At 52.0% G+C, this 27,240-nt stretch overlaps 1 protein-coding gene and 1 long non-coding RNA gene across 2 annotated transcripts; both read right to left on the bottom strand.

Moving 5' to 3' along the window:
- Positions 1-9,244: 9,244 nt before the first annotated feature.
- Positions 9,245-9,952, bottom strand: TMEM229B (transmembrane protein 229B). Its single transcript, XM_078868173.1, has one exon. It carries the CDS (start codon positions 9,803-9,805, stop codon positions 9,287-9,289), a length of 519 nt encoding a protein of 172 aa, XP_078724299.1. The 5' UTR covers positions 9,806-9,952; the 3' UTR covers positions 9,245-9,286.
- A 409-nt stretch (positions 9,953-10,361) lies between these two features.
- On the bottom strand, positions 10,362-24,755 carry LOC144941757 (uncharacterized). Its single transcript, XR_013639264.1, has 3 exons — positions 24,623-24,755; positions 12,188-12,283; positions 10,362-11,299 (listed from the first exon to the last, which is right to left on the bottom strand). It is a non-coding gene; the product is annotated as an uncharacterized LOC144941757 (long non-coding RNA).
- Positions 24,756-27,240: the final 2,485 nt, after the last annotated feature.

The raw sequence follows: 27,240 nt of genomic DNA, 5'->3' as shown, positions 1-27,240 counted from the left end.
TGGGGAGGGGTGCGGCATGTGGAGTGACGTCACCCCCTCATGGTTATTGGGGAGGGGTGTGGCATGTGGAGTGACGTCACCCCCTCATGGTTATTGGGGAGGGGTGTGGCATGTGGAGTGACGTCACCCCCTCATGGTTATTGGGGAGGGGTGTGGCATGTGGAGTGACGTCACCCCCTCATGGTTATTGGGGAAGGGTGCGGCATGTGGAGTGCGTTCGTCTCAATTTCCACGCGAGCATGAATATTAATGAAGGGGGGGCAGTGACGTCACGCACGGATGTAGCACTGTGCTGCGTAGATTTATTTTTTACCGTCGCTTTCTGTAAAGAAACTCAACATTTGAAGCGACTTTGCGTAATACATTTTTAATTCAGCTCGACCTTCCTCTGCGTTAGTGTGCAAATCCACCCACTCATGAATATTAATGAGGGCGGGGGGCCTCATGCAGAGTGACGTCACGCGGGAGGGGTGGGCCTCATGCGGAGTGACGTCACACGAGGGGGGGTGGGCTTCATGTAAAGTGTCGTCACGCGCGGGGAGGGTGGGCCTCGTGTGGAGTGACGTCACGCGCGGGGCCTCATGCGGAGACACGTCACGCGCGGGGAGGGTGGGCCTCATGTGGAGTGACGTCACGCGCGGGACGGACAGACATTTGTGGGTGATTATACTCGGTAATAAACAACAACAAGAACAACAACCAATCATCCACCAGGATCCACGTGCAAATACCACGATTCTCGCGTGCCAATACTCGCATGAGTGGGGGTAGGGGGGGGGTGATGAACCTGTGGTGGCAGTAACAACAGGCGTGCGTGGAGATCACAACGAGGGAACAAACACCACGACACGCTCGCTAGCACGACGGTGGTGGTGGTGGTTAAAGTTTGGTGGTGGTGGGTCTACTCCTGAGACCTACTGCTGGCCAGCGTGCAAAATTGGCCCAAAAATACAATGTCTTACCCCACCCCCCACCTAATACAGCAGCTCTCGATGACAGCTGCCTTCTCGTATTCTTAGGTTTTTTCGGTAAAGTCACGTAGGTAAAATATTAAAATTAATAAAAGTAAAATAAAAATTAAATAAAAATCACGACGTTTCGGAGGCAACACAAGCTTCCGTCTTCAGGTGGAACTGTGACGGTTCCACCTGAAGACGGAAGCTTGTGTTGCCTCCGAAACGTCGTGATTTTTATTTAATTTTACTTTTATTAATTTTAATTTTTTACCTACGTGACTTTACCGAAAAAACCTAAGAATATGAATCCTTGCAGTCACGAAAGCTTCAAATCTAGAATTAGCTGCCTTCTCGTTGACGCCCTTCCGCCAGCTGCGGGGCGAGAGAAGCTACTTGCAGGGCTGCGCCTGTACCTTCTGTTCGGGAAATACGACCTGACGAAGGCTGCTCGGCCGGAACGTCGAGATCTCTCATCTCGGCGGTGCATCTGCCGGTCATTTCAGTGGGTTAACCCGTGACACCTGGGTGTGGTGTCTGCACCGGGACCTTCCACGCTTCACGTGGTCGTTTCAAAGTGCACCTAGCCTGGCACAAGCGCTGCTGCGGTGGTGTGACCGCCGCTGTTGTGTGCGTTTCTGTTTGTGTGTGCGTATGTGTGTGTTTTGTGATTGTGTATAGGTGTCATTTATATCAATTATGTGTGAGTATGTGTGACCTGGGGAGCGGTAGTGTAGTGGTTAACCCGAGTTCGATTCCCGCTCACGGCCAACACCGGTGACGATTATCTGAAACGGTCCTGGGCCTCCCTTAGGTCGATTCAGCCTCAAATGAGTACCTGGTGCGGTGTGTAGTAAACATCGCCACTGGGGAGACAAAGGCGGCCGGGCGTGGTGCTGGCCACCCACCCCCTCGTGTGCCGTGCCGGCCTTCATAGATGCTCGCTAACAGCACTTGCCCCTACAGGCTGATAAGGCTACACGGGGGATCTTTGTTACGTGCGTTGTGCGTGTGTCTATGGGGAGCGGTGGTGTAGTGGTTAGCGCGCTACGTTACGAACCCGGCTCCCCGCCTTCCAAATCCCAGCCACGGCTAACATCAGTGGCGAGTGATGTGCCTAGGTCGACTCGGCCTTAAAATTAGTTCCTAACGCCTGACGGGGAGACAAAGGCGGCCGGGTGTGGTGCTAGCCACACCAATACCCCTCGCGCACCGTACCGGCCTTAATAGGTGCTCGCCAACAGCACTTGCCTCAACAGTCTATGCAGGCTACAACAGGGCACCTTTGTCAGTGTTTTTGCGCACACGCGCACATATACAGTATTGTACAACTCTACTCAGTTCCTAACAACACACACACAGGCGCGTAACCCAGATGGACATACATCAGAATTGCCAATTTTAAATTTACATTCTTCATAAATTATCACACGCGAGAGAAAGGGAAACAAAAAACACGCATCTTCCGCGTTACATTGAAACATTTAGTTTTTGCATTGCTTGGCTTAATTCTTCACTCTGGCCTCGCCGCCACCGGGCGGAGTTCATTGCACGCTTCCTTCGTGTCGAGTCCCTTATTCGCTTGGCTTTACTACCCATTCAATAGCTTAATCATTCAATCAAGCACTCGATAGTTAATCAATCAACAACACCGATCAACCCCGGATCCCGAAATCGCAATGGACAGACATGTTGGACACATTTGCATTGCATAATCTGTAAAACGACCTGACATCAATCTTTGACATCTGTCAGTGAACAAACAAAATAAAACAATTACGGTAACATTACTAAATTTTTTTAAAAAGGACACAGCCAACAAAAAATACGAAACGATTATAAATAAGTAAACGAATTAACGAAAATTTAACTTCTCGCACTGCTCAGTGGCGCTGGTCGAGTGCTCGTTTTGGGCCCTCTGTTGCTAAGGAATGCGACGTGGCCACGGCTAACATCAGTGGCGAGATCTGGAAATCCTCCCCGTGGCCCCCCTCTAGGTGAACTCGACGTTAAAATGCCGCAGCACTGGAGGAGACAAAGGCGGCCATGGGGAGGAGGGGGGCGCAGTTGCACCGCCTGCGCACTGCGTAGCTACGTCACTGCCTCGAGCGGCAAAATGAAATGAAACGAAACAAAAAATACTTTTGCCGATACGAACAGAGCTACGTGATGTTCAACTCAAAACATAATCATGACGCACGTTCTTGTCGATGAGCGTTCAAGTAACAAAATCGACACGCCGCACATATCCGTCTCTCCACGTTAACCAAATGTTTCTTGACGCAGCTGTGCGTTTCGTATGACTTCATCATTTCGCGTTGAACCAGAACCCCTGGTATTGTAACATGCGGCAGTTCAACATTGATTCAAGCAAAGCCTGGCTCTGCTGCTGATGAGACACTGTGTGTCGAAACTGGTCGCAAGAGTTTTGCTCGTCTTGAACCATTGCTGCTGAAATTCACTCCCAATAGGCCGTGGCAGCAGCTGATGGGATGTGAGACTTTATATATATTTTGTTGTTATTATTTTAACGTAGAGAGACGGATTATACATAAAGGAGACATTGCTCGTTTTAATTTGTAACCGATATTAATGACGGCAGTAACCGCAGCTCTCTCTGATGTCTGTCCGGGCTTGCTGGACACTTTGTCAGACGTTTACGCTCCACGTGCTAGAACCGAGAGGTCCCAGACGATGAGATATCCTGGCTTCGAATCCAGATTTTAGCCGCTCCAATTTGCAGTGATTGAAGGCGGCGTTCTCGGGCGTAGCGATTCGATAGTTTCACCAATTATCAGTCACCAATGACTGCACACAACAACAAGAAAAAAAAACCCAATCATAAAATTTGCTTCTGGACCTCTTAGGTGTGGCTGTCCGTTCAGTTCCATCTGTACGGGGGGGGGGGGTTCAAGCGGCGACCGGCTCTCACACGCGTGGGCTTTTCTTTCTCTCCTCCCACGTGAATGAATAAACCACTTCATCAATGAAGTTGACCAAACATCCGCACATAGGACCCACAGGGCTTGGCCAATTGTGGCCAACCGGTTAAAACCTTCCTGCCTGTCTGTGGTTTCCCCGTGCCTCTCAATTATTCTCTCTCATTCTCTCCTCTCTCTCTCTCTCATTTTCTCCGTGGTGGAGAACGTAAAACTGCGCCGTTACAAAACTCCGCGTTAATTAGCGAGATGCTCCCAGCACGTGGAGAGAATTGGCACGACCCGAATTCACACGGGAGAGTCGCGCGCGCGCACACAGCGGCAACAACCGTGAAAGCACACGCAGTTGTAAAACAGTAACGGTATCAACCGCAATCGATTGTTGGGGGCGAGATGACCGACCGCGTGTGAGTACAGCCCCCAGTGTTGTGTCGCACGCCATCCTCCACCCGACGCAGCCACTTAAAAGCGCTCACGTGAACAAACGCACCGTTGTATTTCCGTATCGCGTCGGCACGCCGCTGTGTTGTCGGAGAACATTACACACGCGCCTTTAACAATCGGGGAGTCTGGCGTTTCGCTGGAAGTACCAACGGACAGCATGCGGTGATTGTACATGTACGTTGAGCTTCTTTTCGCACTGCACGTAGCCAACCGCGCTAATCGGAGATGCCAGAATTGTGAGAATGCCCTCTTCCAGTCTCGGGCCTTCGGTAGGCGGCGTGAAATCATCAACGTCCCGCACAGATGGGCAGGGAGTAGTAGGGAGTGATGCCTAGAGGTCTCTTTCCGTCTGTTTGTTCAACATTTGCCACACACAATGGAAGTACCGGAACTTTTTGTTTGTTTGTTTGGCTGCGTCGGGTGGAGGAGGGAGTACGACACAACACTGGCCCCAAACAATCGAAAACGAACCTTGTCAATATTGGCCACGAAAACCCCCACGGGTTAAACGGGCAGTAACAGAGATTGCTTGCGGACTAACGTCACGAAGGACTGTAAGATCTGCGCCAAATCGATTTTGATGTTTTTGTCCATAAGAGGTTTGTTTGGGTTAGATCGTGTAAATATATAAATGTGTCGTTAAACCCGCCACCACCCGACACGGCCAACTAGTAAGGGCTGTCACGTAAACAGAACGTGGCCAATTCGTCACTAGTACAGCAACACCGGTGTGTTGGAGAGCCAAGCCACAACATTTACAATCTGAGTACGACGTTTCGCCAGTAATTACAACCAGCTTTATCAGGCGAGAGCCAGATTTGTTTTTGGTTTGTTTTTGAACACTTTAAGATTTTTCTAGGAGGGGGTCGGGACTCGCAAAAATGACCATTGAGCATCGTCGTGGAGAATGTCAACGACGGAATAAATTTCGCCTCCTTGCCGTCTTTGCCTCGTACATTAATTAAATGTACTTTTCACGCAACAACTATAAACTAAACTTAAAAAAAAAGTTTAAAATTTTACCGCGTGAGGTCCACTGAGCTGTACAGCTCTTTTTCAGAAGCCACCTGGCCACAAATGATAGCTCAACGAAGTGGCTTATCGTCACGTGGACATTTATTGCAGCCAAATGCTCTAAATGCACGTTTATAAACGTGGAGGGAAAAACCGGAGGACCCGGAGAAAAATCCACGCGACCACGGGGAGAGATAGAGAGACATGCAAACTCGAAATATACAGCAGGCGTCAGGGTCGGGCTCGAACCCATGACCTCTTGTGTACCAGGCGAGGGAGATATTGTCTCGCCATCGCAGCGCCCCTAACTCACGGACCACAGAATCCACCGAATCGGCTGATCGCTACAATTTTCAATGTCCTCCTCTCGTCTCCAAACGAGGCGAAGGGAGATGATTTCTCAAGGGAGTCTTGGGAGCGAGCGAGCGGGCGGGCGGGCGCGCAAGCGAGTGGGCGGGCGCCGCGATTGAACGGGCGAGCGGAGAGAGGGTGACACTCGAGGCATCGCATCATCCATCAGGCCAAATGGGGTGAGGGGGATGACACTGAATCGATCGGGCGAGCGAGTGGTGGAGGAGGAGGAGGAGAGAGAGGTCATGCGCTCTACGGCACAGCGAGCTGCGTCTTCATCGTCACTATCATTGTCGACATCACCATCATCTTCGCCGTGAGCTCATTACCACCATCGCCGTCATTGCCATCTCTGCGATCATCATAATGACCACACCATCACCACGATTATCGTCAACTTGTACCACAGTTCACTGAACAGCGCCTTGGTTAAGTCGCTAAAAGAATGTACGATAAGGTAAGCGATCACTTTCACCGTCATCACCGGGGTCAATCATCGTCGATCGTCATTGGCGGTGTAAGCTAATGTCTGCAACGCTGGCGTCACGATAGCTCAGGCGGCTCCCAACACGAGTCGACATTTGCGAGAGCCGGGCACCACCTGCTCCTCGCTCGCTATTTATACCCCCGTTTATATTTTATCCGCGGCGCGGCGTTTCATAATTCCCCAATAACTCCTAACCCCTAAACCCCCACAATCACGTCGCGTGTCGGAAGCTGGGCAGCCTCGTTTGCAATCGGATGGGAATGTCAGGTGTTACAGGCTTCGGGGCTGCGACGTAGCGGACCAGGAAGATGGCATTACGTAATTGGATTGTTGATTCAATCTGTGCGGGGCCTTGAAGGGTGCCCCCTTGCGTCGTGCTTTGTGGACTTTCTCCAGGTTCTCCGGTTTCCACGCACGCGGTGCCAGGCTCTCTCCGCAAATAGAAAGTGGCCAAACGTCCCGAGGCAACGGGAACCTCCTGCAAACTAGCCTCGAGAAACGTAAAGGGCACTGCCGTTAAATTTCGATTTAAAGCTTTCGTGACTGCAGGGATTCATCTTCTTGTTTATTTCGGTAAAGTCACGTAGAAGGGAAGTAATAAAATAATAAAAATAAAACATAAAATAATTCTCACGACGTTTCTTGGAGCGTATATACGCTCCAAGCGTGGTGGTGTTTCATTCAGACGCTGTCTCCCCGACAGACCTGATCTTCACCTGAGGACGGCTGCTTGCGTTGTGGCCGAAACGTCGTGAGAATTATTTTTATTATGTTTTATTTTTATTATTTTATTACTTCCCTTCTACGTGACTTTACCGAAAGAACCAAGAAGAAGACGCTGCCGTTATTGTTATCGGGATTACTTTTAAAGATCGCGAGTAGAAAAGCAAATGGGCCTGGGCGGAACGCATCGCCGGACGGGGCGAGGGCCGATGGGACGAGACTGGTGACGGAGTGGCAGCCGAAGGAGGAGGGGAGGGGCGGCCTAGCGGACAACCGGCCACGAAATCCGTTCACGTGCGCAGAGTCAGACGATGGGTCGCGAGGGATGGGCAACGGCACGGGGAGGCCTCCATGCAGCAGTGGATAGACACTGGCTAACGACGACGACGATGATGATGATGACAATGATGATGACGATGATTTTAGCCATCTTCATTCAATCCACATTATTACATAACCCACAATACGAGTCCGACATGCCACGGGCTCGGCTGAGACACTAAACACCAACGGGGGGGGGGGGGGGGTCCGAACATCAAGACAATTCACAGTCAGCCGGTGATCCCGGGTAGAAATCCGCGGCAGCAGCAGCAGCGAGGGCGGCGGCGGTGGCAGCAGCGGACAGAACCGACTGCCGCGGATTTCTTATTTGACCCACGAGAGGTCACGCAAACCGCACACAAGTCGCAATCCAAATCGCTCACCCCGGCCGCCGAAACCGCGCGCACAAATAAAAAAAACCCAGCAGCAGCTGCTGCTGTCGGGGGATGTGGGGATGCAGTAGGGGGTGGGGGGGTGGTGAGGGGGAGGTTGGGGGGGCAGGAGGGAGGTGGGGGGCCGGGGGGGGGGGTCTCCCCTGGGAGTCCCCCGTTGCTACTGTTCCTGGCGGCATCTTCGCTCGCTCGACGTTGGGACCGCGATCGTCGGTGCTCGCTCGTGGTGTTGCACGCGGGTTTCCGCGCCGCAGTTAAATACAAGACCTTGGTCAATCCGCTGCTGGATGAAGGCCTCTGCATGCAGTGCTGGTCGTATTGTAATATCGTACTTAGTACATGTAAATATATATGTACGCGTGGTTGTTTTTTGTTAAAGCTCTTGTTAGTTTTTTTTGTATGTTTTCTTCTTTCTTCTACTTGTTCTTAAAGTAAAAATAAAAGTACGACGGGTTCAGTTTGAAGTATCTTTAAAACGTAATAAAATGACGATGACGACGACGATGACGACGATGATGATGATGAGAGTTGTGCAGGAATTCCTGGACACGTGGGAGTGTCGGCGAATTCGAACCGAGAGGTACGGAAAACATCTTAAGCTCAAATGGATTTGCGTTAAACACGAAGAAAAAATAAAAAAACGAGTTCCGAATGAAACGGAGCGTTCGACGGGAATTGTTGAACCACACGGGAAAAAATGTGCGCGTTGAGAAAGTAATAAATTAATTGGGGAAGATCGCAAGAGTCGTGCCGCTTTAAATTGGCGGAACAACCCCGGGAGACACAAAAACGGAAACTGCGACGAGGAGTAGGAGGACGATGAAATGGAAAGTTTTTTCTTTAAATTAAACAAATTAGATTTTTTTAAAAACACAATCAAAGAGCCTCTAAGACTTTTAAAGAACAAACAAGATCCTCCAAACTACTTTGATGGAAAAAAAAAACCGCAAAAAAAATAAACGGCGGATTAGAGATCGAACGACATATACATTCAAGAATTTAAACGCCGGTAAACTGGAAACGTAACCTCCAACTCAATCCACGTTCGGCAACTCAGATGTGAATAAATTATCGGCGTCGTCACGATCGCCCGGCTCTCGACAAGCGGCAGGCCTACCGACCGCTCGCCGTGCCGATGGCCGACTTCGCGCCGCCGTCACAAATCCGAACTGTGGCGCCGGCCGGCCGGACCGGAATGGCGACGCGGTTTGTGGCGGTCCGGAGAAGCGACGGAAACTGAGGGGAGGTTCCTTGCCGTCCCCAGAGACCCCCCCCCATCTCCGGGGAGACTCTCCGTCATCCGCAAGAGGGTTGGTGGATCACGGACGCCCGGCTTTGGTCGGTGGGTCGACCGATCAGCGCAGCGGTCGTCACCCGGCTTTCATGTCGCCCTGCGACCGGGTACCGGCCCCTCGAGTCGACCGACCGCACAACCGATCGATCGGTGGATCGGTTGATCGGTGGGCCCCTCTCCCTCCCCCAACTCCACCCGCCCGCTCGCTCGAAGCATACCGATCGATCGTTTGTCGTGACCGTCCGATCGCCGGTCCCGCTTTCCCGCGGCCTCCTCCGCCGCCTCCTCCGCCACCTCCTCCGCCACCTCCTCCGCCACCTCCTCCGCCACCTCCTCCGTCACCTCCGCCTCTTCTGCCGTGTCCGCGGTCATTCGGCCTTCGCGGCGACGGCGGCGGCCCTGGCCTTGCGCTCGCCGCGCTCGTCGAAGCGGAGGCGCAGCGTGTTGCGGATGACCATCGTCTCGACGAGGAAGCAGCCGCAGAACCAGGGCAGCGCGTACTCCAGCGTCACGAGGCCCATGAAGTTGTAGCGGAAGTGCGAGTAGTCCCAGGGGCAGGCGTCGACCTGTCGCAGCGCGAGGCCCGTCAAGAACTCCCAGGCGTAGGTCCAGAGCGTGTAGACGACGCAGCGCAGCAGGATGTTGCAGCGTCCGCGCAGCCTCAGGTACATCCACTCGAGCACCAGGATGGACGTGCCGTAGATGAACAGGGCCCAGACGCTCGTCACGCCGGGGAACTTCCAGTTCTTGTTGACAACGAACTCCCACGCGGCGGTGAACATCACCTCGCAGAAGTAGCCGTGGATGGCGTAGATGTACCAGCGCGACTTGAGCGTCAGCGGCTCCACGGGCATCGCCGCGGCCGCGCGGCCTCCACCGCCTCCCATCGCTCGCGGTGGGCTGGTTGAGTGGGTGAGCGGTGGGCTGGTTGAATGGGTGAGCGGTGGGCTGGTTGAGTGGGTGAGCGGTGGGCTGGTTGAGTGGGTGAGCGGTGGGCTGGTTGAGTGGGTGAGCGGTGGGCTGGTTGAATGGGTGAGCGGTGGGCTGGTTGAGTGGGTGAGCGGTGGGCTGGTTGAGTGGGTGAGCGGTGGGCTGGTTGAATGGGTGAGCGGTGGGCTGGTTGAATGGGTGAGCGGTGGGCTGGTTGAGTGGGTGAGCGGTGGGCTGGTTGAGTGGGTGAGCGGTGGGCTGGTTGAGTGGGTGAGCGGTGGGCTGGTTGAATGGGTGAGCGGTGGGCTGGTTGAGTGGGTGAGCGGTGGGCTGGTTGAATGGGTGAGCGGTGGGCTGGTTGAATGGGTGAGCGGTGGGCTGGTTGAGTGGGTGAGCGGTGGGCTGGTTGAATGGGTGAGCGGTGGGCTGGTTGAGTGGGTGAGCGGTGGGCTGGTTGAGTGGGTGAGCGGTGGGCTGGTTGAGTGGGTGAGCGGTGGGCTGGTTGAATGGGTGAGCGGTGGGCTGGTTGAGTGGGTGAGCGGTGGGCTGGTTGAGTGGGTGAGCGGTGGGCTGGTTGAATGGGTGAGCGGTGGGCTGGTTGAATGGGTGAGCGGTGGGCTGGTTGAGTGGGTGAGCGGTGGGCTGGTTGAATGGGTGAGCGGTGGGCTGGTTGAATGGGTGAGCGGTGGGCTGGTTGAATGGGTGAGCGGTGGGCTGGTTGAATGGGTGAGCGGTGGGCTGATGGGATTGGTCGGTTGATCGGGTTCAGCGGTTGGGTGCTCGGTCGGTCGGTCGTTTGCGTGGTTGGTCAGTTGGTTGATAAGTCGGTCGGTTGGTTAATCGGTGAGTTGGTTCTTCAATCGATTTGCTTTGTTAGTCGGTTTGTCTATCGCTTGGTTGATAGGTTAGTCAAGTCCATCGGTGGGTTAGTCGGTTGATCAGTGGGTCAGTCGGTCAGTCGGGGCAGTTGAGTGTTTGGTTGCCCAGTCGCCGGCTTGCGCAATCGCTCGCTTTAATCACACATTCGATCACTCATTTGATCATTAGCTGAAGAAGCACTTCATCGCCGGTTCCCCCGATCAATTGCTCGCTCGAACGTCAAATCAATTGTTCAATAGTTCAGCCAATGGCTCGCTTGCTCGTGAACTCATTCGGCCGTGTCCTCGTTTGATCGTTCGTTCTCCATCCAGCCCGTTCATTCGCTCACCGACGCAGTCGCTCACACGTTCGCGCATACGGTCAGTTACTCATTCACTCGGTTACTCGTTCCCTCAATCACTCGTTCATTCACTCCCATCAGTCACTCGCATGACAATTCAATCGACCAATCGTTAAGTGTCTCATTCACTCATTTGTTCGTTAGCTCCTTCACTCACTCGAGTGGTCGCTGAGCCCCCCAGTTTTTTGTGGTGGTGGGGGGGGGTAGGGAGAGGCTCCGTGGCTCACTGTCCCTGTGGGTTACAAGCGGGAGTAAGGGGGTGCGTGGGGGGGGGAGGTCAAGGGTCGAGTGAGAGGGAGGTGGACGAGCTTCCGCAGATTTCTACCTGGTCGGTGATCATTCCAAATGTGAACGTCCTCATCTCGTTACTTATGACATCACTTATATTACTTACGACATCACTTACGATTTTACTCACGACAAGTCTTATGACATTACCTAGGACATGACTTGCAAACACAAATAACGGAGAGAAAAAAACTCAACACCTTTGTCAATAACCCTATGTGGTCTTCAAGGGCGGTTGTTGTTTGTTATTGTTGTGGTCTTAAATGGAAACTTATATAATGGACGTTTCGGGCAGTGGGCCTTCTGCATAGCACGTGAATGGAGAGCCGAGTGGATGGCACTTCTATGCACCATGGGACGAGATGAGAACTACAGTTTCAAAATGACCATCATGATGACCAATGTCATTTTAAACAAAAAACTTCCCGATGGACGTTTTGAGTTTGTGTGTTCACGATGAACCGTAAACATCGGCTGAAGGAGCCTAATTATGGATTGCACAAAATCTCTCAGGACTTGTCGAGATCCACCAGCTCAAAGGAACTGCGCGTGTGGCCGATTTTTATTGTTTAGAACCGCCCGGCTTTCGGAGTTCAGAAACCGTGACCATCCCAACAGGCACCAATGGGACAAAGACACTGAGGACATGCATTCATATTTCATACTACGTTGTAAACAAGTTTTGCTGGCTGCCTGGCTGCTTGGAGGGACGGACTGCTAGTCTGTTGCGATTGGTTTCCTCGTCAATTACAGATTTAATTACTCTAATCAGTTGTGGGGGCACAGCTAGTCCGAGGAGTGTGTGTGGGAAGTTGGGGGGGGGGGGGGTTACCTTGAGTGTGATTGCAGCCAATCAGCAATCGGCTGCTCCCCCAAAGTGGGGCAGCACTTGCGGTCGCGAGTGGAACGAGGGCAGCAGATGAAGATGCTGCGACGAAAATGGTGCGGAGGGGGTGGGGGCAGGGGCAGGGGGGGGGGGCACATGACACACAGGTCGTCATCGTCGTCCGTAAGCCATGATCTCTCCACTGCTGGATGGAGACCTCGCCAAGTCGTCGTCGTCATCTCTCACGCGGCGCTGCAAGCGATGCAGCGGCGCTACAATCCACCCCGCCAGTGCGCCAGCAAAAGATCTATCGTGCCGCTAGCGTCGCGCAACCACAAAGACAAAGGTCACCCTGAACTCAACGTTTCATCTTCTTGGTTCTTTCGGTAAAGTCACGTAGAAGGGAAATAATAAAATAATAAAAATAAAACATTATAAAATACAATTCTCACGACGTTTCGGCCACAATGCAAGCAGCCGTCCTCAGGTGAAGACCAGGTCTGTCGGGGAGACAGCGTCTGAACGACAGACCTGGTCTTCACCTGAGGACGGCTACTTGCGTTGTGGCCAAAACGTCGTGAGAATTATTTTATTATGTTTTATTTTTATTATTTCCCTTCTACGTGACTTTACCGAAAGAATCAAGAAGATGAATCCCTGCAGTCACGAAAGCTTTAAATCGAAATTTAAACGTTTTATTTTACCAGGTAAGGCCCACTGTGCTTTACAGCCTTTTTTCAGAAGCGACATGGCCACACAGATGATAGCTCGACGAGGAGGGGCTTCTCACGTGGACATTTACGGCAGCCAAATGCTCTAAACGCGTGACGTCGATTATAAATGTGGAGGGAATAGCCGTAGGACCCGGAGAAAAATCCACGCGACCACGGGGGTGAGAGACGCAGCAAACTCCAAATATACAGACGTCAGGGTCAGGATCGAAGCCACGAACTCCTGTATACCAGGCGAGGTTGTTAACATCTCCTGGCCACTGTAGCAACCAGTGTAGCCACGCAGGTTGTTGCGGAAATTGCCGATCGTGAGCACCGATTAAGTGAGGCGGGCAGAGAAACATAACCTGGACTGGCCGCTGGTGGGTCAACAACCCACTTTCTGCGCCATCTTACTAATACATATTTGCGAAATTATTTGGTTTGCTATGAAGAAGGCCTGTCGCCCGATACGTCAAGTATTATAAATATTTATATTCCCACACCCCCCCGCTTTTATCAAAGCCACACGGTGTTAATGATGGACCGATTGCGCACATCTCCGTCGTGAACGGAATATTAACGATACAATCCACAGTCGTACGATTGTGGCCATGCAGCCTTGACTATGGGTCTTACAGTAGACCCACAGAGACACACAGAGACACACAGAGACCCACAGAGACACACAGAGACATGTAGAGAGACATTAACGGCAAGCCACAGAAGTGTGACTGATGAAACTATGGACCACGAAGTAACCCCATTAAGACCCAAAGAGGTACTTGCAGAATCCTCGAGACCCAAAAGATGGTGACCCCGCTAGATACGTAAAAGACACGAGCCACATTAGTGAGATTGTGCCCACGCAAGCTACGGACCGCGTGGAAAACCCACTGTGGCCTCCGCTCCTTCAACGGAGGAACAGCGACACGACACGAACTCTCTCTCTCTCTCTGCTGAAGAAGCCCTCTCGTCCTGGCGAGCAGCAGCAGCAGCAGCAGAACTCGACATTGGTCTCAAGCTCCTGAACGACAACAACATCATCATCATCGCTGTCGCTGCCTCCGTCGCGTGCAAGGACAGGGGAGAGGTGTTACGGACAAACGCGTTGAACCGAGTTCCGTCACGTTTGCCGTACTCCGTACTCCGTACGTACGTGCATTGAACTTCCTTCGACCGCCCGTAGCCAACCGTGCTTCCCGCGGGCGGAGAGGTGTGTGACGCTCGCTCGCTGGGTGACCGTGACTTTTATGGGGGGGGCCCCAACTCGAGTTGCGATAACGCGGTGGGGGGCGGGGTGTGGGCGGCGGTGACATTCATGCTCCGCCGCCACCGATGTCACGCCACGGGTGTTGACTCGGCGATCGCCTGTGCCAGGCTCCGGTGATTACGGCCCAAGGGAATGAGCTACCGCCTAAATTTCGCTTTAAAGCTTTCGTGACTGCAAGATTCATCTTCTTGGTTCTTTCGGTAAAGTCACGTAGAAGGGAAATAATAAAATAATAATAAAACATAATAAAATTATTCTCACGACGTTTCGGCCACAACGCAAGCAGCCTTCCTCAGGTGAAGAACAGTTCTGTCGGAAAGACAGCGTCTTCACCTGAGGACGGCTGCTTGCGTTGTGGCCGAAACGTCGTGAGAATTATTTAATGTTTTATTTTTATTATTTCCCTTCTACGTGACTTTACCGAAAGAACCCAGAAGATGAGCTACCGCCTCTCAGATCCCTCCTCCTCCTGCTCCTGCTGTGAGCGTCCTCTAGTCCACGCGCACGGCAGAGGGCAGCGACTTTCGCCGGTTCGCTCTGCCGCAGGAGAGTCATAGGGAGCGCCGCGGTGGCCAGATGTTAACTACCTCGCCTGGTATGCAGGAGGTCGTGGGTTTGATTCCGACCCTGACGCCTGCTGTAGATTTGGAGTTTGTCGTGTCTCTCACCATCATCATCACGGTGGCCAGATGTTAACTACCTCGCCTGGTATGCAGGAGGTCGTGGATTTTATTCCGACCCTGACGGCTGCTGTAGATTTGGAGTTTGCGGTGTCTCTCACCATCATCATCATCACGGTGGCCAGATGTTAACTACCTCGCCTGGTATGCAGGAGGTCGTGGGTTTGATTCCGACCCTGACGCCTGCTGTAGATTTGGAGTTTGTCGTGTCTCTCACCATCATCATCACGGTGGCCAGATGTTAACCACCTCGCCTGGTATGCAGGAGGTCGTAGGTTTGATTCCGACCCTGACGCCTGCTGTAGATTTGGAGTTTGTCGTGTCTCTCACCATCATCATCACGGTGGCCAGATGTTAACTACCTCGCCTGGTATGCAGGAGGTCGTGGGTTTGATTCCGATCCTGACGCCTCTCTCCCCCGTGGCCGCGTGGATTTTTCTCCGCTTTTTCCCTCCACATTTAGAAACGTGCGTTTTAGAGTATTTGGCTATAAATTTCCACGTGATAAGCCACTTCCGTTGGGCTATCGTTTGTGATACCCAGGTCACTCCTGAAAAAGAGTTCTACAGCTCAGTGGGCCTTAGCTGGTAAAATAAAATAAAAAAAAGACAATTTTTGTGTTTTTAGTTTTCAGTGTTTTGTCGCCGCGTGAATTCAAACCGACATTTGAAATTCTCCGAGCTGCAGTTGAACGAAAACGAAGCACGGATTTTTGTTTTGTTATTTACGACGACGACGCCGTCTCTGAGAGATCCACCAACCCTCGACTCTCCGTGACGCTCAATTCCAGGGGGGGTGCGGTTCGGTCTCGGTACAAGTAAATGTTTGCCGATCGATAACGTAACGGGAGACGACGGATACGCCGCCCCATTGTGTTTCCGTCACCTTTGGTCCAGGTGTGAGCGTGTGTGTGTGTGTGTGACGCGCACGCGCGTGCGTGTGTGGGTGTGTAGATTTCTTTCCACGTAGTTTGCTGGTAATTAAATTGGAAGGTGGACGGGTTACCAGCCCCCTCGCACCCGTCCAGAGGGCCCCCATGGGGCACTGCGGTGGCCATGGGGTCCATGAGGGGAAGCGGAGGCTCAGTGGTTAGAGCACTGCGCCACGACCCCTTCGGCCCGAGTTTGAGTCCCAATAACAGCAGCGAATACTTGAACTGATCCTGTGCCTCCCCTAGGTCGACTCTACCTTAAATGACTACCCGGTGCATCTGTGTAAACATCAGCACTGGGGAGACAAAGGCGGCCGGGCGTGGTGCTAACCACCCACCCCCTCGTGTGCCATGCCGGCCTTCACCCGAGCTCGCTAACAGCACTTGCAAACCAACGGTCTCGGTGCCGGCTAGCCGTAGGCCTGTACCACCGTGCTGTTTAAATAGGCGAGGAGATTTTGAATAATTCTTTAACCTCGGGGCGGCCCAGTGGCTCATGGATCAGAGGCACCGTGCCTGCACCGCTGAGATGCTGGGTTCCAATCCAGAGTCCCTATGTGGGTCTCTGTGGGTCTCTGTGCAAATGTGAGTTTCTGTATGGAATTGGCCTGTGTGAGTATATGTGTCTCTATGTGACTCTATATTTCTGTATATCTGTGGGTCTCCGTGCGAGTCTGCGGGTCTCCGTGTGAGTCTGTGGGTCTCCGTGCGAGTCTGTGGGTCTCCGTGCGAGTCTGCGGGTCTCCGTGCGAGTCTGCGGGTCTCCGTGCGAGTCTGCGGGTCTCCGTGCGAGTCTGCGGGTCTCCGTGCGAGTCTGCGGGTCTCCGTGCGAGTCTGCGGGTCTCCGTGCGAGTCTGCGGGTCTCTGTGCGAGTCTGCGGGTCTCCGTGCGAGTATGTGGGTCTCCGTGCGAGTCTGCGGGTCTCCGTGCGAGTCTGCGGGTCTCCGTGCGAGTATGTGGGTCTCCGTGCGAGTCTGCGGGTCTCCGTGCGAGTATGTGGGTCTCCGTGCGAGTCTGCGGGTCTCCGTGAGAGTCTGCGGGTCTCCGTGCGAGTATGTGGGTCTCCGTGCGAGTCTGCGGGTCTCCGTGTGAGTCTGCGGGTCTCCGTGTGAGTCTGCGAGTCTGCGGGTCTCCGTGCGAGTCTGCGGGTCTCCGTGAGAGTCTGCGGGTCTCCGTGCGAGTCTGCGGGTCTCCGTGTGAGTCTGTGGGTCTCCGTGCGAGTATGTGGGTCTCCGTGCGAGTCTGCGGGTCTCCGTGAGAGTCTGCGGGTCTCCGTGCGAGTCTGCGTTTCTCTACATCCATTCCATCACCAGTCTCGACCACGATGTCTCTAACCCCCCGTCTGCCCTGTAATCCACACACTCCTCTTTCTGTATCTTCACCAGGCAAGCCAAGATACTGATATGAGAGTATAAACACGCTGTACTCTCACATGCACACACATCCCCCTGGGGCCAGTGCTGTTGGCGAGCACCTATTAAGGCTGACAAAGCGCACACACCCGGCCGCCTTTGTCTCCCCCATTTCTAACGGTTACACACACCGCGCCAGGTACAGTACTCACTTAAGGTTGAGTGAACCTAGGGGAGGCCCAGGAACGGTTCAGATTTTCGCCACCAATGTTTGGCCGTGGCCGGGAATCGAACTCGGGTGGAAGGGTTCTTGGCGCAGTGCGCTAACCGCTACACCACCGCTCCCCTCTGCCGCTCACACGACAAAAACTGCTGCTCACACACACAGACACAGATAATGCAACGGTTAGTGCGCTGTGCTCGGAGCCCGGAGACCCGAGTTCGATTCCCGTTCATGGTCAACGCCAATGACGATTATCCGAACCGGTACTGGGTCTCCCCTAGGTCCACTCAGCCTCAATTGAGTACCTGGTGCGGTGTGTAAACATCGCCACTGGGGAGACAAAGGCGGTCGGGCGTGGTGCTGGCCACCCACCCCCTCGTGTGCCGTGCTGGCCTTAATAGGTGCTCGCTAACAGCATTTGCCCCGACAGCCTATTAAAGGCTATACCGGCTATCTGTGTCTTTTGTGCGTGACGAAAATATCCATCCCCAAGGAACGGGGGGACATTTACAGTTCGCGATTATAAGGCCCACAGGGGCCGTGTGCATGTGTGTGGGGAGCGGTGGTGCAGTGGTTAGCGCAGTTGGTTAGCGCACTGGACTAGGGACCCGTTGACCCGAGTTGGATTCCCGCTCACGGTCAACATCCGTGAGACGAGTATCCCCCCCCCATCCCCCAACCACCCCCTCAATTGAGTACCTGGTGCGGTGGGTGTGTAAACATCGAATGAAGCTGCCCGCCAAACCAGCTCGCACCAACTTCGTGGGAGAGGCCCCCCTCACATATAGCAGTGGATCGTGCGTCACGTGGACGACCCGTCACGTGCCGGCACGGGATGACGTCACACGAGGGTTCCCGGTTAGAACTTAGCAGCTGCGTAGCTGCAGGCAGAGACAAAGATCCTCCGCGTAGCCTCGACAGATTGTCGGGGCAAGTGCTGTTAGCGAGTAGTACTATAAATGCCCACGTGATAAACCACTTCGTTGAGCTATGATTTGTGGCCAGATCGCTTCTGTGGGCTTAACCTGGTAAAATAAAATTAAAATGTTTCGTTTTGAGTTCAGGAATTATTTTTACTTATTTTTTATTTAAGTACGGTCAAGAGTCATCGTGGTCACCGCCATCATCAGCCACCAGCAGCAGCAGCATGGCATCGTGACCGGAACAGGCACTTCCTCTTCCCTCGGGATAAGAGCGAAGCGTCTGGAGTGCCCACAACTCACATCGAGTTCCAGAATCCGATATCGTTTTGTTGAACCGGGCGAGAACTCATCAAGAGGCCAAGATACAAGAGTCCCGTTTGCAGTAATATTTACGATTATTGCACCGGCGGTGATAACCGGCGCGGCCACTTGATTCGAACCGTGAACATCTGTAACAATAACACAAGTAAGTAATTTACAGTCGTGTGTCATTCCACTGCTGGATGAATGCCGCTATAAGCTGCCATCGTCTCTCGCGGGTGCTGCGAAAACGCAACGAGAATTATTATTGGTTCTTTCGGTAAAGTCACGAAGAAGGGAATTTTATTATGTTTTATTTTTATTATTTTATTACTTCCCTTCTACGTGACTTTACCGAAAGAACCAAGAAGATGAATCCCTGCAGTCACGAAAGCTTTAAATCGAAATGCAACGATAATTATTACACTGGTCAACAAAAAAACAAAACATTTTTTTTTCTGGCCTGGACTTTTGCAGCTGTTCTAGACTAATTTCAGGGTGCTGATTCCAAATCTGATCTCAGATTTGCTCTATCACGTCTCATTTTTATGCTATCGGCATACCCCATTTTCATTGATTTTACCCGAAATTAACTCTGTCACTTATGATTGCAAGTTGTTGCGAGACAGTGACTGCTTTAGTGTTAAAATACGGTGCTGTATTTTTAGGATAGTGTGTTTATAATATAATTTTATGTAGATATCCACTTTCATTTAATATTGTTCTTCTGCAGTTTTTATTGAAAATGCAATATTTGATATCTCAAAAACCTGATGTGATAGACAAAAACTGATGCCAGATTTGGAATCAGCACCGCAAAATTACTTTAAAACCGTTGGAATACCTTACGCCAGAAAAAGTGTGTTGACCAGTGTTAGAAAACCGTTGGAATACCTTGTGCCAGAAAAAGTGTGTTGACCAGTGTTAGAAAACCGTTGGAATACCTTATGCCAGAAAAAGTGTGTTGACCAGTGTTAGAAAACCGTTGGAATACCTTATGCCAGAAAAAGTGTGTTGACCAGTGTTAGAAAACCGTTGGAATACCTTGCGCCAGAAAAAGTGTGTTGACCAGTGTTAGAAAACCGTTGGAATACCTTGCGCCAGAAAAAGTGTGTTGACCAGTGTAATTATCCATCTCGCTGCGTTACGCGATTTCGATGCTCCGTCTCCGTGATGGACGACATCTCGGGGGCGCGTTTTTCTTACCCCCCCCCCCTCCCTCCTTTGGCTGCCACTCCGTCGTTAGTCTCGACCACCGCGCCGTCCAATGACCCGCACGGCGTGGGGGGAAGGAGAGTAGGAGAGGGGGGCAGGGAGGGCTGGTGTCATCCGGCAGGGGATTGACACCGAGCCTTGTGAACTGACGCCTCGTGTGTTGACGCAAGAGAAAGCGAGTGCCAGGCACCCGATTATTACGACTCGGACGACAGCAGTAAAACTGCGGTAAAGGCGCGGCCCCTGCAAGTGCTCGCTCGCGTCACTGCTGCCTCACGGGAGCTCTCGAGCAGTGTTCTTCACTCGTTCACAGAGCGGGGAGGAGGATGGGGGGATCACTTCAGTGAGGGCCGCCACACGTTTGAAACCATCGGGAGTTTGACAGCAGCAGCAGCACGACGACGACGACGATGATGGAGGGGTCTTCTCACTCGTTGTACCTCATTGGGGAGGGGGCCCGCAGCTCAGAGGCCGCACTAAAGGCCACCAGGGACCGCCAGTGACCCGCTCGGGGCCTTGCGGTGAGAAACACCGCTCTATAGAGTCCGGCGAGCGAGCGAGAGAGAGCCTCTACAGATGGAACTTTTGGATTCCTCCCGTGGTAGGGATGGATGCCTGGCGGCTCGAGACTTCGTGGAAGAGTTGGGAGCGCCGCACACTTTGCCCCGCCGCACGCGCCGAACTCCCCGGTCGACTTTGCTGCGGTGCAGCCACGCACGATGGGTGGACATCGTTCATTCAAGTGCCGCGCCGGGACATCGAAACGGCGACCCCCGCCTGGCAAGTCCAGGGTGCTGAACCACTCACAAAATAGGCCAGTGGGCATACACCGCACAAAGACAAAGAATCCCCCGTATAGCCTGCACAGACTGTTGGGGCAAGTGCTGTTAGCGAGCACCTATGAAGGCCGGAACGGCACACGAGGGGGGTGGGTGGCCAGGACCACGCCCGGCCACCTTTGTGTCCCTAGTGGCGATGTTTACACATCGTGCCAGGTACTCATTTGAGGCTGAGTCGACCTAGGGGAGGCCCAGGACCGGTTCAGATCATCGTCACCGGTGTTTGGCCGTGAGCGGGAATCGAACTCGGGTCGCCGGGTTTTGTAGCGCGGCGTAGCGCTAACCGCTGCACCACCGCTCCCCACGAACACACACACGTGCATGCAGTACAGTACAACACACGCATACACAATGCGTGTACACAGCCAATGAAACAGGAGCCTCTTGTAAAGGAGTCCCGAGACTCAGTGAGATTTCCCTGGGTAAAAAAATAGCTTTATAGCTCATGGGATTCCCCCGGTATAAACAAAGATTCTGATTACATTATGACTCGAATACATACGCGGGCATATTGACTACACGTGGTGCATACATAATCAACTACATATAGTTAAAGGATCGTGACTGAGTTACTAATGTGAATTCCCATGGTTTTCAAAGAAGGGCTGGAGAATTAAAATGTGTTATACAAACTGAAGTCTGTGTGTGTGTATAGTGAGAAACATTTGTAAACGATTCTAATATGAATATCTAAAAACTATTTAATACCGGGTGCTTCAAAAAAAAGTTTTTACACTTATATGGGACTATCGTTTTTAATGGAAAAAGAACGGACAATACACTGTAACATCATAACAAATCTAGAATTGAAGCTTTCGTGACTGCAGGAATTACTATACTCATTGGTTCTTTCGGTAAAGTCACGTATGTAGAAATAAAATAAAATTTAAATAAATCACATAAAAGAAAATTAGAAGTTAGAATATAATTTTAATAAATCACAAATAAAAGAAAATGTTATTTTAAAATAAAATAAAAATGTTAATTTCATTTTATTTGTGATTTATTAAAATTCTATTTTATTTCTACATACGTGACTTCACCGAAAGAACCAATGAGTATCGTAACAAATGTGATGTTAACAGCTTCAAAAAGTCAAAGAGTCTCCCCTTGTTCGCCATCCAGGCGGTCTGCGGAGCCAAGAGGCGGCGCATTTCTCGTGGTTGTTGTTGCAAATTCCCAGAAGTGTTACAGCATTACAATGCATTGTTTCTAAGCACCCCCTGTGTACTTCTCAAGCCGCCGCACAAGCGTCGAGAGGGAGACCCCGAGAGGGAGAGGACGCGGAACCGCAGAGGAGGATCGGGAAGACGGTAACGGCAGCCGCCGCGGCGTCGTGGTGGTGACAATTTGCCCAAGTTCTGCGGTCCTCTAAATATATACACACACGTGAAAGGTGGCGTCGACAGTTGCTCACGGTGCCGGATTGCCCTCGTAGCAAGAGTAGCTACTACACACACATGTAGTGTGTGTGTAGTAGCTACTACATATGTAGTGTAGTAGCTACTACACTACATATGTAGTGTAGTAGCTACTACACTACATATGTAGTGTAGTAGCTACTACACACACACATGTAGTGTGTGTGTAGTAGCTACTACATGTACTACATATGTAGCTACGGGCCCCGCACTTTCAAAAGCCCCGCGCTAAATGCTTTCAAGATATCAATTCCGGTTCAGCGATTCTGCACTTGCTCGATTACTATAGTACTATACCGCCTTCAACTTTTACGAACGACTGCGTGTTTAAGCTTAGCGATTTGTCGTATTATCTGGCTGTATTGCAAATGAAAAAATACAATTACTTTACTGTGCAAGTTAAACATTTGTGTGTTAATATGTGTGTGTTTGTTTTAGGGCCCCGTACGAGCTGAATGCGGCACTGGTTGTTCTACCGCTGAGGCACGTGGCCGCGAAGCGTCGTGCCAAACAAAGACGAAGATTCCCCTCCCCCCGGTATAGCCTTAACAGACTGTTGGGGCAAGTGCTGTTCGAGGGGGGTGGGTGGCCAAAACCACGCCCGGGCCACCTTTGCCACCCCAGTGGTTAATTTAACCACACCGCACCAGGTACTCATTTGAGGCCGAGTCGACCTAGGGGATGCCCAGCACCGGTTCAGATAATCGTCACCGGTGTTTGGCCGTGGGCGTGAATCGAACTGGCCGCTACACTGTTACAAGCACACCCGACACACACACACAAGACACGGATAAACCCACGTGGGTAATGAGTGTGAAAGTGCTGTTAGAGACCACCTCTGTACCGTACACCGATACACACACACATACCTGGAAACCCACACGGTTCACCCCGTATTCTTGTGCAGGGAAATTGATCTTTCAAGTCCATACGGCGTACAGCCGTTTCGATACGGGCACGCGAACAAAACATTGTGCATTTGTTTGTGTTTCTCCCTTGTGATGGGACTTTGTAGGACGAACGTTGATATCTTTAAGGGGCACGGGGTGACCAACAATGTCTGAATGGGTCTGTAATCAGGGGGGCAGCACTGATAAGGCATGCACACAGGCACAAGGATAGTCGCAGACACACACACACTGATACACATTGATACAAAACACCTATTCACACAAATACCCTGATATACACCACGATACGTAACGCTGACAAATACATCAACAAAGACACACAGCAAACACGCTGACACACACGTGGACAACACAGACACGAACACTTCTATCGATACACACTGATGCACAAACACCGACAGACACACACAGACACACACACCGACAGACACACACAGACACACACACACAGACACACACAGACAGACACACACACCGACATGGCTAAGACTTACACCGTCACACGTACAAAGATCCCCCGTATAGCCTGAGCAGACTGTTGGGGCAAGTGCTGTTAGTGGCGGACTATGAAGGCCGGCACGGCTACACGAGGGGGTGGCCAACACCACGCCCGGCCGCCTTTGTCTCCCCCAGTGGCGATGGTTACACACCGTATCAGCTACTCATTTGCGACTGAGTCGACTTAGGAGAGACCCAGGACCGGTTCTAAATAATCGTCACCGGTGTTGGGTCGTTCTTAGCGTAGCGCGCTGACCGCTACGCCACCGCTCCCCACACACAGCCAAAATAATACACACACACCGACACACACACACCGACACACACACACCGACACACACACACCGACACACACACACACACCGACACACACACACACCGACACACACACGCACCGACACAATGACACTGATACACACATACCGATATTGACACAAAGACAGATACACACACGCAGTGACGATAATATACTAACACGCTGGCAAACGCAGTACCCACACTGACACAAAGACGCACACAGTGACACACACACACTGACACACACTGACACACACACTGATAAACACAGTACCCACACTGACACAAAGCCACACACACAGTGACACACACAGACACACACTGACACACACACTGATAAACACAGTACCAACATTGACACAAAGCCACACACACAGTGACACACACAGACACACACTGACACACACACTGATAAACACAGTACCCACATTGACACAAAGCCACACACACAGTGACACACGCAGACACACACTGACACACACACTGTGACACACACACAGTGACACACACAGACACACACTGACAAACACTGATAAACACAGTACCCACACTGACACACACAGACACACACAGACACAATGACACTGACACACACACACTGATAAACACAGTACCTACACTGACACACAAAGACAGCCACGCACACAGTGACACACACAGAGTGAAACACACAGTGACACACAGAGTGATACACACACACAGTGACACACAGTGAGACACACAGTGACACACACACAGTGACACACACACAGTGACACACACACAGTGACACACACACAGTGACACACACACAGAGAGACATCACCATCAGCTGAGCGACTGTGCCTGGGGATGGACGCAACGAGTGAGGTTACACCACGCTGCTTACCTTCATCACGCAGCCGGAATCTCTCTGCTGATGCTGATGCTGCTGATGATGCTGCTGATGATGATGACGCCGCTGACGTGCGATGAGAACCAGGAAGGTGATGGTCGTGATGGCGAGGAGGATGAGAATGGGATGTGATGGGGGCAGGGAGAGAGACGATGGGGGGGAGGAGTGGAGTGAGGGGGGGGTCCGAGGAGGAGGTGGGGGTGGTGGGGGGGGGGTTAAGGCGCACGGCCGTGACGTCACCGGCGAGGCTGCAGCGACTGCCCGACGAGGTGACGTCACCGGAGGGCTCGCTCAAGCGCACGCAGCGTCAGTGTGTGTAGTGGTGTGTCAGTGTGTGTAGTGGTGGTGTCAGTGTGTGTAGTGGTGTGTCAGTGTGTGTAGTGGTGTGTCAGTGTGTGTAGTGGTGGTGTCAGTGTGTGTAGTGGTGGTGTCAGTGTGTGTAGTGGTGTGTCAGTGTGTGTAGTGGTGTGTCAGTGTGTGTAGTGGTGTGTCAGTGTGTGTAGTGGTGGTGTCAGTGTGTGTAGTGGTGTGTCAGTGTGTGTAGTAGTGTGTCAGTGTGTCAGTGTGTGTAGTGGTGGTGTCAGTGTGTGTAGTGGTGTGTCAGTGTGTGTAGTAGTGTGTCAGTGTGTGTAGTGGTGGTGTCAGTGTGTGTAGTGGTGGTGTCAGTGTGTGTAGTGGTGTGTCAGTGTGTGTAGTGGTGTCAGTGTGTAGTGGTGTCAGTGTGTGTAGTGGTGTGTCAGTGTGTGTAGTGGTGTCAGTGTGTGTAGTGGTGGTGTCAGCGTGTGTAGTGGTGTTAGTGTGTTTAGTGGTGTCAGTGTGTGTAGTGGTGTGTCAGTTTGTGTAGTGGTGTGTCAGTGTGTGTAGTGGTGTGTCAGTGTGTGTAGTGGTGTCAGTGTGTGTGGTGGTGTCAGTGTGTGTAGTGGTGTGTCAGTGTGTGTAGTGGTGTGTCAGTGTGTGTAGTGGTGTGTCAGTGTGTGTAGTGGTGTCAGTGTGTGTAGTGGTGTCAGTGTGTGTAGTGGTGTGTCAGTGTGTGTAGTGGTATGTCAGTGTGTGTAGTGGTGTCAGTGTGTGTAGTGGTGTGTCAGTGTGTGTAGTGGTGTGTCAGTGTGTGTAGTGGTGTCAGTGTGTGTAGTGGTGTCAGTGTGTGTAGTGGTGTGTCAGTGTGTGTAGTGGTGTCAGTGTGTGTAGTGGTGTCAGTGTGTGTAGTGGTGGTGTCAGTGTGTGTAGTGGTGTGTCAGTGTGTGTAGTGGTGTGTCAGTGTGTGTAGTGGTGGTGTCAGTGTGTGTAGTGGTGTGTCAGTGTGTGTAGTGGTGTCAGTGTGTGTAGTGGTGTGTCAGTGTGTGTAGTGGTGTGTCAGTGTGTGTAGTGGTGTCAGTGTGTGTAGTGGTGTCAGTGTGTAGTGGTGTCAGTGTGTGTAGTGGTGTGTCAGTGTGTGTAGTGGTGTCAGTGTGTGTAGTGGTGGTGTCAGCGTGTGTAGTGGTGTTAGTGTGTGTAGTGGTGTCAGTGTGTGTAGTGGTGTGTCAGTTTGTGTAGTGGTGTGTCAGTGTGTGTAGTGGTGTGTCAGTGTGTGTAGTGGTGTCAGTGTGTGTGGTGGTGTCAGTGTGTGTAGTGGTGTGTCAGTGTGTGTAGTGGTGTGTCAGTGTGTGTAGTGGTGTGTCAGTGTGTGTAGTGGTGTCAGTGTGTGTAGTGGTGTCAGTGTGTGTAGTGGTGTGTCAGTGTGTGTAGTGGTGTGTCAGTGTGTGTAGTGGTGTCAGTGTGTGTAGTGGTGTCAGTGTGTGTAGTGGTGTGTCAGTGTGTGTAGTGGTGTCAGTGTGTGTAGTGGTGTGTCAGTGTGTGTAGTGGTGTGTCAGTGTGTGTAGTGGTGTCAGTGTGTGTAGTGGTGTCAGTGTGTGTAGTGGTGGTGTCAGTGTGTGTAGTGGTGTGTCAGTGTGTGTAGTGGTGTGTCAGTGTGTGTAGTGGTGGTGTCAGTGTGTGTAGTGGTGTGTCAGTGTGTGTAGTGGTGTCAGTGTGTGTAGTGGTGTGTCAGTGTGTGTAGTGGTGTGTCAGTGTGTGTAGTGGTGTCAGTGTGTGTAGTGGTGTCAGTGTGTGTAGTGGTGTCAGTGTGTGTAGTGGTGTGTCAGTGTGTGTAGTGGTGTGTCAGTGTGTGTAGTGGTGTCAGTGTGTGTAGTGGTGTCAGTGTGTGTAGTGGTGGTGTCAGTGTGTGTAGTGGTGTGTCAGTGTGTGTAGTGGTGTGTCAGTGTGTGTAGTGGTGGTGTCAGTGTGTGTAGTGGTGTGTCAGTGTGTGTAGTGGTGTCAGTGTGTGTAGTGGTGTGTCAGTGTGTGTAGTGGTGTGTCAGTGTGTGTAGTGGTGTGTCAGTGTGTGTAGTGGTGTCAGTGTGTGTAGTGGTGTCAGTGTGTGTAGTGGTGTGTCAGTGTGTGTAGTGGTGGTGTCAGTGTGTGTAGTGGTTTGTCAGTGTGTGTAGTGGTGTCAGTGTGTGTAGTGGTGTGTCAGTGTGTGTAGTGGTGTCAGTGTGTGTAGTGGTGGCAGTGTGTGTAGTGGTGTGTCAGTGTGTGTAGTGGTGTCAGTGTGTGTAGTGGTGTGTCAGTGTGTGTAGTGGTGGTGTCAGTGTGTG

Source organism: Lampetra fluviatilis, chromosome 25 (genome assembly GCF_964198595.1).
Source record: "Lampetra fluviatilis chromosome 25, kcLamFluv1.1, whole genome shotgun sequence".
Classification (NCBI taxonomy): domain Eukaryota; kingdom Metazoa; phylum Chordata; class Hyperoartia; order Petromyzontiformes; family Petromyzontidae; genus Lampetra; species Lampetra fluviatilis.
The sequence above is the reverse complement of the archived record's forward strand: the minus strand, read 5'-3'. Positions and strand labels throughout refer to the sequence as shown.